General features: G+C 36.3%; 1 protein-coding gene across 1 annotated transcript in view; it reads left to right on the top strand.

Moving 5' to 3' along the window:
- Positions 1-17609, top strand: part of Tmc1 (transmembrane channel like 1) — a 186377-nt gene that overhangs the window by 152921 nt on the left and 15847 nt on the right. The window contains exons 14-16 of the mRNA XM_071600427.1: positions 1162-1290; positions 9894-9961; positions 14690-14929. Of these exons, the coding sequence (XP_071456528.1) occupies positions 1162-1290; positions 9894-9961; positions 14690-14929 (437 nt within the window). The remainder of the gene's footprint in view (positions 1-1161; positions 1291-9893; positions 9962-14689; positions 14930-17609) is intronic.

Here is a 17609-nt window from a genome sequence, read left to right as displayed (position 1 = left end):
ATAGCTCACTGGTTATTTTAGAAGGGAGACTACCAGGTAGCTGGAAATAAAAATTAAAAAGTTCTCACAGTAGATTAGAATCCTTACAAAAATATGATACTCAGTGTTTTCAGTGTTAGGTCACAAATTATTGGAAAGAAACAGCAAGGGAACAGCAGAAATAAACTATGGTGATGAATATTTACAATTGTGTATCTATTATTAAATTTATTGCTTATTGTCATGTGATTTTGTATGAGGAAATAGTGACCTTCCTCTCTTAACTGACAGCACATATACTTTGCACATGAATTCAAACCCATGCTACTGAAGTGACCAGTCTTGAATTTTCCAGATTTTTCTTTTTGGGGGAAGATACCAGGAATTGAACTCAGGGGCACTCGACCACTGAGCCACATCCCCAGCCCTATTTTTGTATTTTACTTAGAGACAGGGTCTCACTGAGTTGTTTAGTGCCTTGCTTTTTGCTGGGGCTGGACTTGAACTCGTGATTCTCCTGCGATTGGGATTACAGGCATGCGCCACTGTGCCTGGCCCCAGATTTTTTAATAATATTATATACCTTTATAGATGCATCCATAACACGCAGAGGATGTTTTTAATCAACACATGAGTTTGTACCACATACCTGGTTTGGTACTTTTTTTTTTTCAGTGTTAGGGAAGGAGCTCAGGATCTTGTGCATACAGAGCCAGTGCTCTACCATGGAGCTACATCTCCAGCCATGGTATTATAAATTTTGAAAACCCTTTTCTTATGAGAGAATTTTGATACTTTTTAAAGCACTTTGTTAAGATAAAATTCACACCCTACAATTTTGCCCATTTGAAATATTTTAAGGCCAGATGTCTTAAATCTCTCTGTGGTCTATATTCTCCTGTTTTTGTTTTTGTTTTTTTATTCTTGTGTCACACTTATGAAAATATCTTAGTAAAAGACTTTTGACATATTGATTTGGGGATGAGGAATAATTATTTTTAGACTATCAAAATAAAGATGAAACACTTTTAATTTACTAGATATACCTAGAAGTTATTTTTTCTTTTACCATTAATTGCAGTCTGCAAACCAATAATGTTCTAGAAACATGACAATTTGATGCCAACACGAAGATCATCTGAGATTGAAATGAGTATTTTAATACAAATAATGTCCCAACAGGAATTCGTGCGACTCACCGTTTCTGATGTTCTGACGACTTATGTCACAATTCTCATCGGTGACTTTCTCAGGGCATGTTTTGTAAGGTTTTGCAATTACTGCTGGTGCTGGGATTTGGAATATGGATATGTAAGTAAGATACTAATTTTTTTCAGATTTTTCTTTTCTACACTTTTTTCTTTCATACACTTCACAGTTTGATAGGTGAGATCACCTTTTTAGATATCAATAAATAAAGGCTGGTGAACACTGTCCTAACTCAGAAGAGATCAGACTCAGTAACGTGGTTTCTAATATTGAAATGAAGTCAGCACAAGATAGCTAACGTAATGGACCATGACGTGGCAGTCAAAATGTTGAACTCAGGAAATCTAGGCCCATAGTCATCCCTGTCTCCTTGAACAAAGCTGGTGTGTTTCCTGAAGCAGGGCATGATGGCTATCAGCTTCACATTCTATCTATTTTTTTACATTCTACTGTACTACTGGATCATTATTAGGTGCCAGTTACTGTGCCGTAAACTGGGGGCTAAAAGAACTCAGTACATTTGGTGTTTGCTTCATAAAGCTCATGATCTAGTAATAGTTTGACAGAGTCACCAACAGGGGACTGTGGCAGTTTTAAGAAGACTGGATTCATCCAGCACAGGGTGCTGGTAGGTGGAGCTGGAATCCTGCAGGGGCAGCTTCTATTCCTGAAACAATGGTATGGGTTTATCTGAGCTCACTAGTGCTGACTCAATTACCAACTTTCCCTCTATGCTCAACACTAAGTCCCCCACAAGTTTAAGGGAAGCAGCATAGCATAGTAGTTCTGTAGCCTAACACAGCACCAGGTTTCCACTGTCCCTCTTGCCAATGAAACTGTCTTCATTAATGCTGGGAAATATGACCTGGGGAATTGGTAGTACCCATGCGCTTAAAATCCTCCAGTTGTTTTGTAAGCACTTTGAATGAATTCCAAATCCCTCTCTAGGGCCTTCAGTATCCTATATGACCTGCTGCTTTTCTTTCTGAGCTCATTTGCTACCACTTTTGCTCTTGCTTTGTAAAGTCCACAGGCCTCAGCTGCCTTTTTTGTGCTCAAACACAAGACGGTCCTTGCATTTGTTCTTGCTGTTTCTCTCTCAAGGCTTACTGTTACTTTATAGCTTCACACAGTTGGTTTCTTTTTATTACCAAGGACTCAGCTAATAGTTCACCTCCTCAGAGCTCTTCTTTGACCATCCACTCTAACGTGGCCCATTAGGCAATCTGTATTACAATGTGCTCTTTCATTTATTCATAAATTGTACAACTATTTGGCATTCCCTTTTTAAAAATGTGCTTATTATCTGTCTTCCTCTTTTTGAAAGAAAACTATCAGACACAACCCTTGACCTCTGTTATTTGAACCATGCTAATCCTGCAGTAGGCATCTTGTGTGACTGACTGGTTGACTGTTGAACTTCTACCTCCAGGGCATCCCTAGCTGTTGACAGACTGTGCCTCCTCCCAGGGATGTGCTCATGGAGTCAATTCTGGATTAGGGTTCTGGAGCCAGAGATGCTTCTGTGCTCACCAGTGAATGAGTTCTTTATAGCTGATCTGCCTTCTATTTCATACCCTCCAATCTCTGGACTAGCCTATATTGAAGGCTGTTTTCAAAGACTCCAGGCTAGATCCTCTGGCTATCTGACTTTGAGACACTGCCTTTCATTAGGTCATTGCTATCACATCCATTGCAAGTGGAAGTACCTCCTCAGATGGTCTAAAAGTAGTTAGGTAATGCTCTTCGGTGAGCAATAGTGAGGTAATGCTATGGATCCAGGATGCTGGTGTGTTGCTTTTCCAGCCCTTGCTATGAGGTATTTAGCTGGCATTGGTTCATTTCTATTTTCCTTTCCTGATTCAGCTCTTCTGAGGCAGACATAAAATTTGCTATTTCTTTTCCTAGACCATTGCCTGGCTTTTATTTGCCTTTTATCCCTTGCTGTTTTCTTCTTAAGTGGCAGAAAATTTGACTGCAAATATGAAGTCAATATAACATGACCTGGATGCATAAAAGCTGTAATTAAATGACTATAATTTATTATTTATTAAGCGCTGACAGTGCTCTTGGGTTAGTACAAAGTACAGGAAACAAGTTTCTGTTTTAGGTCACAGAGAAAGAATTTTCTCTCATGTTACCTTTGGAAGGCTCTTTGGAGAAAAGCTCAAAATCAAAACAAGTTTTAAAATATTAAAGATACATTGGATGATGTATCTTTGACATGGATCCTATCGTCATTGACCCCACAAGAGGAGAGCTCACTCTGTTTACTGCCTACCAGGAGCAAACTTATGGGCAACTTCTGTGCTAGGTGATGAGAGAACATGGAGGTGTAGAGATGTAGCCTACAGAGATGTTGTGAACTTGGGACTGCAGGCTAGATTCAAATAGCAGATATTGGTTTTTGTTTGATCTGCTCAGTGTTCCTGTTGTTTTTGCCTTTTTACATGCTAATACTTAAAGACTTTGTACTTCTTGCTTTTTTTTTTTTTTTTGACATTTTGGAAGACCTGGCAATATTCAATCCATATTCTCCATAGGGAGAAATGGCAGGGTTGAGAGTTTGCTGTCCACAGAGGGTAGATATTCATTCTCTTGTCCCTAATACTCCATTGCTCTTTCACATTGCAAGCTTTCAATATCAATAAAGGGCATAAAAAGGTAAATACTACGCCCTGGGATTTTGGAGACAGTGGGGAGACAGAAAGAGATAGGGGCCAGCAGGGGGAAGGAGACGGGGGAAAGAGGAGGTGTGCTTCAGTAGAAATACAAAGACATTATAGGGGAGGCATTCAAATGGCGTCTCAAAGTATGCTTAGAATTTCAAGAGATGGAGGAAAAGCAGTCCTAGCAGAGAGACAAGTGTAAGGCCCCAGAGTTGGAAAGTGTGAGCAGTGCAGATGTGTGAGCTAGGGCTGTTTTGGAGAAGAGGTTGATGAGAATGTTTCTCTGCTGTTCTCCTAGGTCTACTAGTTGACGGTATGGTTCATAAAGTACCTGTCATGAAGGGAAGGAGAATCTGAGATGGGCAGAGGAGATACTCAAGAATCCTTTCAGAAATAAAGAGAAAAATATAGCCATTTCAGTCACAACCTATATATATATATATATATATATATATATATATATATATATATATATATATATAGTTGTTGTTGTTGTTGTTTCTTTGTCTTCCTGAATTCCAAAAATAATGTGAGTTCATTGCAGAAAATTTGAAAAATGTGATAAAACTAAGTAGAAAAATAAAAATAGAAGATAATCTCAACACTAATGATATTATTTGATTTATGTCAATCAAGTAACATTAATATTATTTATGTGTAGAAAAACAAGTACTATATTTTAAAGTATATTATTATAGATTTAAAAAATGTGCACACATATGTACTTGTATATGTAATATGTATGTGTGTATACAGAGAAACAGATAATTTGTTTACCTACCTTTTGGCACTCAACATTAATCATTTTCTCATGTGATTCACTACTCTTTTATAACATCTTACCCACTTTTTTTGGTGCTGCAGATGGCACCCATGGCCTTGCTCATGCTAAGTGTGCACTCTACCACTGAGCTACAATCCCAGGCCCCCATAATATACTTTTTAAAATTTTTGTATGATAATCTACATATGGACTTACTATATTTAATCAGTTTTTAAATTTGTCAGCTGAACTGTGTCTGTTTTGTTGTTATAATAATTGTTATGATAGCATTTAATTATGTTGATATAGATAAATATCTTCATAGGTAAATCATGGAGGTATACATAAAGTATTTCCTGTACATTTCCTTATGTTGAATTTTTTGCTTCTAAAGTGCCATTTTAAAAACCTACTGTCTTTTATTGCAACAACCTCTGTAAAAATTAAACTCTCAGACTTCACCATTAGATTCAGAGACCCATAGAATGCTAAAGTTGGACTGAATTTTGACATAGTAATCCATAATGCTTGTATTTTACAAATAAAAAAATTGATTATTTGAATTGAAGTGAGGTTCATAAGTTTATGCAGACAGAGAATAAGTAAGGACAATAAAGTATATTTCTCAACAAAAACATTTTATTAAATATATTGGATTATATCCTGTTCCATCTGAGTAGGTGGGGTTGAAAATGATCCCATATATTTTTCCAGTCAAAATTTATGACCAAAGTATTATCAGAGAAAATCTATGAAGATAAACTGAGATGGGAAAATTATTTGTATGAAGTAGATTATTAGCTTATGTACTGCAAGTTACTATTCCCAAGGCTTCTCTGCACATGGTAGTTCTCAGTGTTTCTAAAGAGTCTGCTGACTTTTGGGGAGTTCAATGATTTGTTCTCAGGAGGAATTTTAACTGCTCTGATTCAGTCCAGGATGAGGCCTCTTGTAAAATCTTCATGTTTTTCTTAACAATTCAATAAAATTTAAATTGTCACAGACACAAACTGCAGAACTTATCAATAAAGTAAATAGAGAATACCCAAGAAGAAACAGAATAGAATGCAGGGCATGGGATGACAGCATGTTGAATAAACTTACCACCTTTTTCACAGTTGAATGCTTAAGGTGATTCTTGCTCAACTTATATAAATAGAAAATATAGGAGATTTTTCTCAAGAGCAGATGAAGAGGCTCAAGTTTATTCATGCAGAAGAGACATATGATTGACAGACCATCCAAGTGAATTCCCAGTCATATTAAATAGTATTACATGTGTCAGAAATATTATAAGTACATTACATATATTATTCCATGGAAACATACCAACAATGCTATAAGGTAGGTACTATTATTCCTACTTTACAGTAAACTGAGGCTTAGAGAATGTTAAATAATTTGTCAAACATACATAGCCTGGCCAGTGGTAGGTTTAGGCCTTAAACCCAAGTCTGATCAACTTCAAAACCATCAACCAGATCTCCACCATGTTTTCACTGTCATGCTTAACCCTAGATAGGCTTTTATTGAAGTTCCACTTGAATCCGTGGATAGAACCCACCTGCATGCAGTTAACAGGATCCTACTGTCAACTACGGTGGAAGTGCAGAACTCTAAGTCAGAATCATCCTAGTAGCTGAGGCTAGGATTTGTCTTATATTAGCGGTTCTCAAATTTAAGCATGCATCAGAGTCCCTGATGAACCAGGAAAATATAGCATTTCTGATTGGGCATCTCTAGGCAGGGCCCAAGAATTAATTTTTCTTTCAACTTCTCAGGTGATACTGCTGACTCTGGTCTGGAGACCACATTTGAGAACTGCTGCTCTGGAGCCACAGCCTAGGTCAGCCTGCTGCTCCAAGCAGAATGATCTGTCTTTGGAAATTGAGATTTGTGTGAAAAAGGTCAGCAGGTCATTGCAAAGACAGAATTAATCCACTCTGAGATCTTGAATTACATTTCACAATATCCATAGGTTGGCAATCTGCTCCAAATAACTAAACTTTCAGGGGGACTATGGAACTCCCCAGGATTTTTAGTTCAATAAGCACCATATATCTCTTCCCTCTGGGGAGATGGCTGACTATCCCACCAAAAACAAAGGTCTAAAATAAAAATAAATCATTCCTAATCCCTTGACTACGATGGACCTTCTCCTAAATCTAAATGAGTTCTTCTGTGCTTCCAACAATCGTGGCAGGGATGAATAGCCATTAGGGAGTTCATTATGCTTTTCTCATTTTATTATCTCAGGTTTCAAGAAAACTTGTTCCACCACCCTCAGCATCATTTATCTTTAAGGTTTTTTTTTTTTTTTTTCTATTTTAGAGGCCATTGAATAAATTAATTTATATTTATTGAAGTATTGCTTTAATATTTTAAAATATAATTTCATGTTTCAAACATTGAATTTATATGTATATATGTGGGTTTTTTTGGCCTTCTAATGTATATTTAATTTTTGGAATTGGGTTTTCTGTGTTTAATACATAAAGTGTTAAATTAAAATTCTGATATGTTCACAGAGAAGGAATTTTTTAATAACTGTAATTTTTAATCAATAACAGATTTTAGATGAGAAAGGGATCTTAGAAATTACATAGTTCCGAGGTTGGTAAACTTTCTTTCTGCAAAGAATCAAAAAGGAAGTGTTTTACCTTTTGAAAGCTATGTGGTTTCTGTTGCAACCAATCAACTCTATTGTTTCAATTGAAAGTGGGCACAGACAACGTATGGATGGATGAATATAGCTGTGTTACAATAAAAATTATTTATAAAAACAGGTGGCAGTCCAGATTAGGTTCATAGACCACAGCATGCCAACATCCCCATCTAGTTCATTTTATTAATTTATCTTTATGGAAACTAAGGCCTAAAGTGACTGGCCCAGCTCACTTGGCTAGGAAATACTGGGGCAAAGTCTAATACTCGGGTAATAGACTTGTTCCACAAGACCACTTGGAGCACAGAGCCACCCTGAATCCTTTCTTCATCAGGTCAATTTAGATATCAAGGTTTTATTCCTCCAGCTGTTTCTGCTACAAACAATATGAGGCCAGGGATACCCAGGGTGTCCTAAATACATTTTGGTCAACTTGTTATGAAATATTTAATCTGAAATGACCTTCAAGAGGTTTATGTGTTTGTGAGAGAGGAAAGAAAACAACCCCTCAAAAAGTTGAGTCTTCCCATGTTCAGTAGATAAGCAGGCTGTATCATGACACCATTCTAAGGAGGACAAAGTTGAAGATTTAATTTTGAGATGAAACAGAGAAATGCTCTGAGGCTACAGATGGCACTGGCCACTTGATTAAGCATTTTTCAAATGTATTGTGTGGTCACACAGGACCCTAGAAGAGTATAGATGATCCAAAGCAGAGTGCTCCCACAAAAGGACTGATTCTCCTGTTAAGCAGCAGTTCATTTTTATTTTTGAAGGGAAACGTTTCTTTTCATTGTTAATTTTAGAACAAAAACCATCAACCAAATCATTTGCATCCTGCAGACATTATGCTTCTAGGAAACAAGCTAACTAGGTTAAATACTTCACATGTATCTTGATTGAATTTATGTTGAAATTATCCAGGTCATCTTTGTCCTATTCAATATTTATTGTTCTATTATTATCATATCATCATTTAATTTTGAGACTTAACCATTTTTTTTTTTTTTTGACCAGGGATTGAACTCAGGGCCACTTGACCACTGAGCCACATCACCATTTTGTATTTTATTTAGAGACAGGGTCTCACTGAGTTGCTTAGCGCCTGGCTTTTGCTGAGGCTAGCTTTGAACTTTCAATCCTCCTGAGACTTAACCATTCTTATGATGACACACTGGCTATTTATTTCCTAAATCTGTTACAAGGCAGATAACTTATACCTTTCAATTGAATAGGAAAAATGCTGCTGCCTTTGGGGGAAGTAGATGAAATTGAGGTTTGGCTTTAGGAGCACTTGAAATTTGAGGGTAATTTTGTTGGGATCCCAAGTCAGAGATCTATTTTCTCTTCTTGCCAGTATGTTCTTGAGTTCTTGGGAAAAAATTACAGATATTCTCTCAGGTTGTGTGCTCTTGCACATGTGGGTGTGCGCGTGTGCTAGGGAGGGAGTTATCACAGGGATGTGTATGGACTAATGCACGTCTGCAGATTTAGAATCTGGGGCACTGCTAGAGTCCTTTCATTCTGTAACAGTCCCCTCTCTGAAGGTCTTTTTGGCCCTCTCACTTTATATTGACTGCTCTCCTACTCTCTTGCTACCAATTAGTCTCCTAATTCTCTATCTCAAATTAAATAGGAGATAGTTTCATTGCTGTTTTTAATTAGCACTAACTGCATTGATAGACACTTTCCTGCTGGGATGCCTCATCTGTCACCAGGAAGTCCTTGGATATGCTACTCTCCTGGAGGTACCCACTTTGGTCCTGGTGGTGATTCCTAGACACAGTGAACCTCCTGGTGCTGCTGCCCTGCGATGAGAGATAGGATTATATAGGATATAAAGACCATACACTGAGTTCAGTAAATTCTTGAACTTCTTATTCTTTTTCTGCATTTTTTAAAAAATTGTAAAATTAATTCAAATTTTTGTTAAAGAATTTGTTAGATACATGAAACTGAAAAAAGAAAATAAAAATCATAGTCCATCATCCTCCTATAAACTACTAATATTTCACTAATTACTTTCCAGTTTCTTCTCTATTTGCAGTTTCATATAGAGTTTATTAAAAGTAATGAACATATAATAGTATATGTTTTTGTTTAACATTCCAGCATAGTTTTCATTCATGTATAAATATTGTTTACAATGATTGTAATTAACTGCATCAAAATATCATAGTACAGACATATGGTGTTCACTCAGGCAATGTTGGACACTTAAATGGTTTCATCATTCCTTGTTAAAATTATCAGCATTTATAAGACAGATTCCCAGAAGTAGACTTACAGGGTCCAAGCAAATCAGATTTTTCAAGCTTTTAATGTGTGTGATAAAACCATTTTTCTAAAAATTTGCTACAGTTTTGAGTTCTACCAGCAGGGTATAAGAGCACATATGACCATACTTTTGTAGGGCTGAGAGCCTTTTAAAATCAATCTCACTGTGTTAAAAAGGTTACTTTGCTATTATTTTACGTATTCCACTGATTGTTCTGTAGTTGTCACTGAGGGAAGGTAGTTGAGAGCTTAGTTGTGCCTATGCACAACCTTGCTGTTTGATTTTCACCATTTGAAATGCTAATCCCATGAACACCTGTGTCTCCTCTAGCCTTCCTACACCGAATTTGACATCAGTGGCAACGTCCTGGCTCTGATCTTCAACCAAGGCATGATCTGGTAGGCCGGTTTTTAGACAGCTAATTACTTATAGAAAAACTTCAAGGTCAGATTGCAGAAAGCACTGGAGCTTGGAGTCAGAAGAGACTGTGATCCTTGGCTTCTAATTTACCGTTTGCCCTTGAAAAGTGGATACTGTGATAGTTAATTTTTTTTCCATATTTTAAGTCTTGTTCTCTAGGCATTTTCTTATTTTGCAGAGTGTTCTTTCATCAGATGATCGGAGTCTATATTCTGGTTGATAGATTTATTTGAAGATTATTTTTTTATATCCTCTGACACCAGGATCTAATAATGAAAAACATTAATGATCATATCATCACCAGTTAAATATGAAATAAATGAACATAAGTTCTTTTTGAGAAACTGATTTAATTTTCTTTTCACTGCTAAATATATTTAAAATACATCTTAGAGATATTTTTAAAAGATAATATCTTATTGAGCCCAATAGTTTATAGAGAAGAAACACATGTTTTATTAAGGTCAAGTTAAAAATATGATCTTCATTTTTTAACTTGCTTTATAGGGCTAGTCACACATTGGAATTGTTTTGAGTATCATCTCTCTCTTTTTTTAAATATTATTATATTTTTTGGACACAAAATACCCTTATTTTAATGTGGTGCTGAGTATCAAACCCAGTGCCTCTCATATGCTAGGCAAACACTCTACCAAATGAGTTACAACCCCAACCCCTGGAATTGTTTTGATATGAAATGGATTGTCATATCTTTTATAAAATGGAAGAATTTTCACTATAAACTCTGACAGGTTATGATAAGTTGATATAGCAGAAACCATTTTTGAGTTTAAAAATTGAATCACAGCATGCAATTCATCTAGGGACCAGGTGTCTTGGAAATCTGTCACTCTTAACTAAAAACCCAAAAGCAGTTGCAATTGAGCTACTTTATCCTGTGAATGTGTGATTTACAATATTGTTATCCCAACCACACCATTGTCTAATCACTTGTGCCAGGATAGTTGCATTTTTTTGTACAAGCTTCATATATTACTCAAATCCTTCAATCGTAGTGGCTGTCCTAAATTGTTAAATCTTCGTGTGCTGATGGAGACTGAACTCCTTTGCAAATCTTAAAACCATCTCATTTCAGTAACATAAAGACTGGCTTCATGGGCTCTAGAGTCCTGCCATGGTGTCTGTCAAATTCCTGTGCCTCTCTAGGTGAATCAATATGAAAAAATACTATTAAGAGATTACTTTCTCTGTTGTGAGATATGTTTTAAAAATGCAATTCCTGTCCCCTCACTTTCCAAATTTTGCAAGTATGGCTCACATATCCAGAGAGTCATTTAACAGGGGAAGTCATCCTTTATTCTCCAAGCAGGGAGGAAGGTCAAGGGGACCTATGGAATAATGATTGACAGACACAGTAAGAGGAGCAGCTCTGATGGGTTCTGATCTTTTCCTTCCTGGAAAGGAATCTGCTGTCATGGGAGAAAATGACAAATTCAGCTATAGGTGTAATGAGAAACCACTGCATCCTACCAGTGGCTTTCATGCAAAGTAATAAATCCCTTTGGCCTAGTGGGTGCCATTGGTGCAAACATATGCCACATGCCTGTTGTGTTTTTTCAGAGTTTAGATAACAAATAGGCCTAGAAATTCAATTTTCTCACCAGAAAAGCTATTGTAATTGCTGCCCTAATTTATTTTACTTACAATTTTGCAGCTATTTTGTCTGCTATTGTTTGTATTGAAATTATGAAAAATGTAAAAAAATTTTCCAGTTTTTTTCATGGGCAGACCCATTATCAAAATTTCTATATTATCACTGTACTATTGCTTTCTGAATATTCACTCCTGGGGCATTGGTCAAGCTTGCTTATGATTAGCTTGATAAGGACTTTAGAAAATGATTGTGTTTTGTGAGTATACAAAAATAATCACTTTCAGAGTTCCAGAAGCAAAGTAACTTTTGTTCTATCATTCATCTTCAGGTCAGTACTTTGCACAAATACTCTTCTCTACTCTCAGGAGGGTAGTGAAGAGTGGGGATGTGGTGTGGCAGGGAGATGTGGAGGGCTCAGCGTAAGATTGGTAGGCTCACTCTGTGCAAGAGTCTCCGCACATTGTACTTCCATTAATTCATGAGCCATGAGGATGTGACATCTGAGTTTAGCCATTTTTAACAGAAATAAAAGAAGTGTGAGGAGTTTGTATTCAATTCCATTGGCTTGTGACATTCAATTACTGCTATAGAGGTTGCTGAATTGTGAAGGTTGCTTAAATAGATGTTATGAAAGTTAAGAGTTATAGGTAAAATCCATGTTGTTATAATTTGGCTGATGATCAGTAAACTTTTTTAAAAATAGAGATTGTGAGTGTTTGCAAAAAGATGTTTAAATGATGAAAGCACACAATATCTTTATCATGGCAGGAGGTAGACAGGTAGCAGAGAACAACAATGAGAGAGATGATGAGTTTTGGACATTTCTTTAACACTGTCCCATTGGGTACTCTCCCTCCCATCTCTCCCCCACTCCCCTCCTTTTCTCAGTTGATCAGATGTGAATAATTTACCTGACATGTACATGTCACTGGAGTAATAATGAGAGCTAAATAAAAGAAGCTTTCATTTGCTTTGATCTTCTTGGAAGAAAGGCATTTTATAAGGATAAGATATTACAATGATTTTTAACTGACAGATGACGGGATCAGGTCTGGGTAAGGGACTTAGTGAGCTGAGCTGATTAGTGAGTCATGAACAAAGATGGGATGAGCATTAAGATTCAGACATCATCGTGCTGGGACCTGTTTTTCTAGGTTATGACTCTTGAGTCATTTGCTCATGATGACTATGTAATACTTATTTTGTAATTTGTTTGTCTGTAAATACACATGTATATGTGTGTACGTATAGATACATATAGACAAATACTGCACATAGATACAAAGATGTGGTTTTAGGAAACTCTGGGGTTTGAATTATGTGCAGAATTTTGTTTTAGATTCAATTAGGCTTACAGCAATGAAACACAATCCTCAAATGTTAGCATCTTATTAAAAAGACCTGTGCAGTGTATGGTGGGGCATAGCTCTGATCTTACACCTCTCCTTCACCTTAGAGACATGGATGGATGGAATAAGATCCATCTGGATCATTGCTAGTCACAGTAGCAGGGAAAGAAGAGAACAAATCCCATATAGGGCTGTTAAAGTTTTCACTCGGCAGGGAGCATCTCATTTCTATTCTTATTTTGTTGGTCAGCACAAGCCACATGATCAAATCTGACTTTCAGAATGAGGTGAGCACAATTCTCCATCCTTTATTGTATCACAGTTCTCAGCATGTATGGATATAGCCTAGAACTTTGCAGTTCTGACCCATTCGCTAGGACTATCACTAACTTGATCTTTTGTTGTTTTGTTTTAACTTCTCTCTTGATGTTTTACAACAAAGGTACATTGGGTTATTTTAAATTCTATCCATCTGTGAAAAAAATAACTTCCCACATATTTGGTTCATTTGCTACGACAAATATCATTGAGATTTGTTATCTGGAATCTTACCAACAAGATAATCCAGATTGTGGCAAGAAGCCACTTTTCAAGGAATGAGTTAACTTTGGGTTGACATATGTTCAATTATATCAGAAGCTATTTTTTTTTCACTTAATTGAAAAATGTCTATAATATACCAGATTTATATTACATTGGTTAAACAACTACTCCATGCATTCAGGGAGTATAAAATGTTAAACCTAACCAGAAATGCTGAAGACTTTATTATAGTTGGGACAGTTTAAAAAATAGGGCTCCACTTACATGTATAAAACAAGTACACATGTATCTTCTTTTAATTTTGGTCTAATAAATTGTTATTCATATTACTTTATTGGGTTAATAGATTTTCTCATCAAAGAAAATTGAAATATTTTTGTTGAAACAATCAACTAAGCTGTCAAGTAAAAGTAACCTCACTTTCACTAGTTTCTTTTTTAAAATGGTATTTTACCATACTTTTTAAAAGTCAGATGCACAAAGCAATGGATTTCTAGAGCAAACTACAGTAAGAAAGTTAGCAGGTAAATTAAATTTAAATGGATGTGTGGAATTTTCATCTCCAAAACACATAAATCAAGATATAAATCATCAAGAAAATATAGTATAATATTTAATATAAATACATCTTTTCATCAACTCTAAAACACCAGAACAGCTAGAAAGAGAAAATGGTATCAGAAAAAGGAAAAATAATCATTTTAATTTTTTTCACTTTCACTAAGCAAAAGTTAGCTACCGGTGCATGTAAACATGGCTAATTACAAATCTACAATTTATCTGAATATCATAAGTTATTTTAGGGGACAATTGTAAAAAGTTATATTTTATATATATTAATGATATGAATATTAGGGGAAATCAAGTTTATTTAAAATTAGAAGAAATAAAACAATTGTAATACATGTTTTACTCTTATAGTTTACATTCATCAATGATAACAGATATAGGCAGTTTATAGCATAATTTCCATGAAAGAATTGTATACACAATACCTTCAGTGATGGGGGAAGTGGCAAACTGTGTGTAGAAGATGGAAATAGATGAGTCTGATTTATTATAAGAAGATTTTGTGTGGATGAATATGATAGTACATTGTTTGCCTATAAAAAGAGGCATGATGTAAAAGAAGCAGGTGCTGTGTGACTTTATTATGGAGTGGAGAATCCAAATTAAGCAGTGCTCTGTTTTCTTTCTAGGATGGGCTCCTTCTTCGCTCCCAGCCTCCCGGGCATCAATATCCTTCGACTCCACACATCTATGTACTTCCAGTGCTGGGCCGTGATGTGCTGCAATGTTCCTGAAGCCAGGGTTTTCAAAGCTTCCAGATCAAATAATTTCTACCTGGGCATGCTTTTGCTCATCCTCTTCCTGTCCACCATGCCGGTCCTGTACATGATCGTATCTCTCCCACCATCTTTTGATTGTGGTCCCTTCAGGTCTCTGGTCTTTGAAATTTGACTTGGACATAGTATTCTTCCAAGGGTAGAAAGGGGAATGGTCACACATTTTATAAATTAGGTTTTTTTCCCCCCAAACAATGGCATTTTGTGTTGGTAGAAATGATATCCTTTAGATATTCACCATCATTATGGGACCTGGAAAGACTTAGGCAAGTCTATTTATTTTCTCATTCAGGAATCATAAAGGGGGAAATTATTTTTGTTACTGTAGGCTCTGCCTGGTAAATTATAAACTATGTACCTGAGCTGTTTCCATATTAGGGGATAGCTAAGAAAAGGTTTGATTAGTCTGAATGTGAGATTTGCTGATGCTTGACCACCATATCCAGACATAGTCCACCATTGCTTCCTCTCATGTGGATCAACCCACACCAGGATGGGGCATGGAGGTTGCCCACATGTTATATAAGAGGTGGAATCAGTGAACAACAATAGTGACTGTTAATGAGGGTCACACAATTTATGATTCAGAATTCAACATGTAAGCAAAAAGGATTAGTAAGTCATCAGTCAAGAGTCAAGAAGATTCTTTGATCCAAGTTAAAGCTATACTTTCTACAGTCCTCTAGAGCCAAGTTATTGTTCTGACATATATTGGAAAGCAAAGTTCCTGGGATCTAGAGGATAGGATTTTATTCTTTAAGTGTTCTTAGAAATGAATCTACCACAGGTCCCTCCAAGAATTTCTACATGTGGAGTTACTGACCAGCATGCATTTGAAGGGAAGGAAATGAGAATATAAAAACACGAGTGACAAGCACAATGCTGTAAAGGCCACTTTAATTTCCCTCCATGCTGTCAGACCCACATTATTTTATTAAAGTCAAAATGCTCATCATCCACAGATTTTGTACAATGAGATATTTTTCACTCTGATAATACACTGAGTTATTGCTTTACTGGAAAAGAAAGAAAATGTTAAGCCAAAGAATATATCAAAACTAGTGGGTGTTCTGTTAAACTCAGGAAACTGATGTCCACAAGCCCCATTCTCTCTCTCTCTCTCTCTCTCTCTCTCTCTCTCTCTCTCTCTCTCTGTGTGTGTGTGTGTGTGTTTCCAAGTGGGCTGAAATAAATAATGCAGAGAGTGACATCTGGAGACTATATATGAAATTACAGTCTTAAAGGAGACATTTATCTTAATAAATCTCAGAGTACAAAGTTCAAGAAATGATATTCAGAGTCTTCAGTTAATCGCAAATTACCTGCACAACTTAATATCAGGGTAAATTTTAAGGCTACGTGTTTTTAATTGGCAGTTGATCTTTCTCAGTAAAACATATAACAAAGGACCTTAGTGTTTCATAAAGGAAACCAAGGATGTAAACAAAACTGCTGGTTACACAGGTCTATTCAGATTTAAAATACCATTGAGTCAGAGCGCAATTGCAAAATGTTAGCCTGTAAGCTTTGATCTCTCTAGCTTTCCTTATGTCAAACACTTGAGTTACTCTGATTTTTGCCAGGGTGTGGGGGATGGGGGTTGAGGAGTGTGGGTGTGTGGAATTTACAGTGAAGCAGGGTATCTGACTTTGACCAAGACTTTCTTGATTAGCACATTTAGGTAAATTGCTTGGTAAATAGCACTATGTTGAGGTCAAGAAAAATTAAATATTTTCATAAGAGGACTGGGAAAGGGGTATGTCTATATTGCTTAGCTTATTTGCCTGTTGGTTTCCTTCTTTTGGAGAAAAAAAAAAGAAGTTTACTTTGCTTCTTTGCTCTACCAGTTTGACAGGTTTGTTGTGTTCCTCAAGGCTTGCTGTCCTTAGGAACTCTGAGTTGGGAGTGTCTGCCTCCCCTGCTTAGTGAAAGCTGCTTGAGCCCATCTAGCTCCTGGGTGGGCAACAAGGTGGCAGACATGACTGTGAGGCAGGCTAATGTAGTGGTTACCCTGATAAACAGCTGCTGTCCGGTACAGATGAGTTTTCAGGGCTATCTTCCTCTTTCCATTCCTCAAAGCAATTTGATGAGATATTCTGGCATATTCTGATTTTGTAAGACCTAACCACAGAAGGTGATTTTTGTAGAAAATTGTTTCAATAGACTGAGTAGATTTCCCTTAAGTTGTTGGCCAGCTTAGAAATGATTTCTTTGATGTTCAAGACAATTCCTCAAATTGTTCCATCTTGTTTTCCAACACTTCCCCCACACAGCTGTGTCAATAATTCTGAACAATTTGTCATCCTTTAGGTTATCACATGCCTCCTCACTTATGTTTTGGCAACTTTTTAAATGTATTTCAATCTTACTGTAAAAGTAATGACATATATTTATCCTAGAGAACCTGGAAATTGTAGAAACATTTTAACATTGAAACAAACAAGTTCCATAACCCAAAGACCTGAAATAATGACTCAACATTCTGGCATTTTATATTCATGTTTTCCTTTTATGAAAAATTCTTAAGATAACTGAGGTCCTACTAGTGTATGTACAGGTTTATGTAGATCTTTAACAGTAACATTATGCTGTGACACTGCTATTATGTCTCACTCATTTGCAATTAGACTTTATGTGACTTATCTATGATATGTGAAGCAAAAAAAAAAAAAAAACCGCTTAATAGTCCAATGACTCCTGACAAAATACTTGGAGTCACTTTGTTGAATGACAATATTTGTTGAATTCAGAGAAAATAATATCTGATTTGGGA

This window comes from Marmota flaviventris, chromosome 13 (genome assembly GCF_047511675.1).
Source record: "Marmota flaviventris isolate mMarFla1 chromosome 13, mMarFla1.hap1, whole genome shotgun sequence".
Classification (NCBI taxonomy): Eukaryota; Metazoa; Chordata; class Mammalia; order Rodentia; family Sciuridae; genus Marmota; species Marmota flaviventris.
Note: the sequence above shows the minus strand (reverse complement) of the source record. Positions and strands in the feature narration are given on the sequence as shown.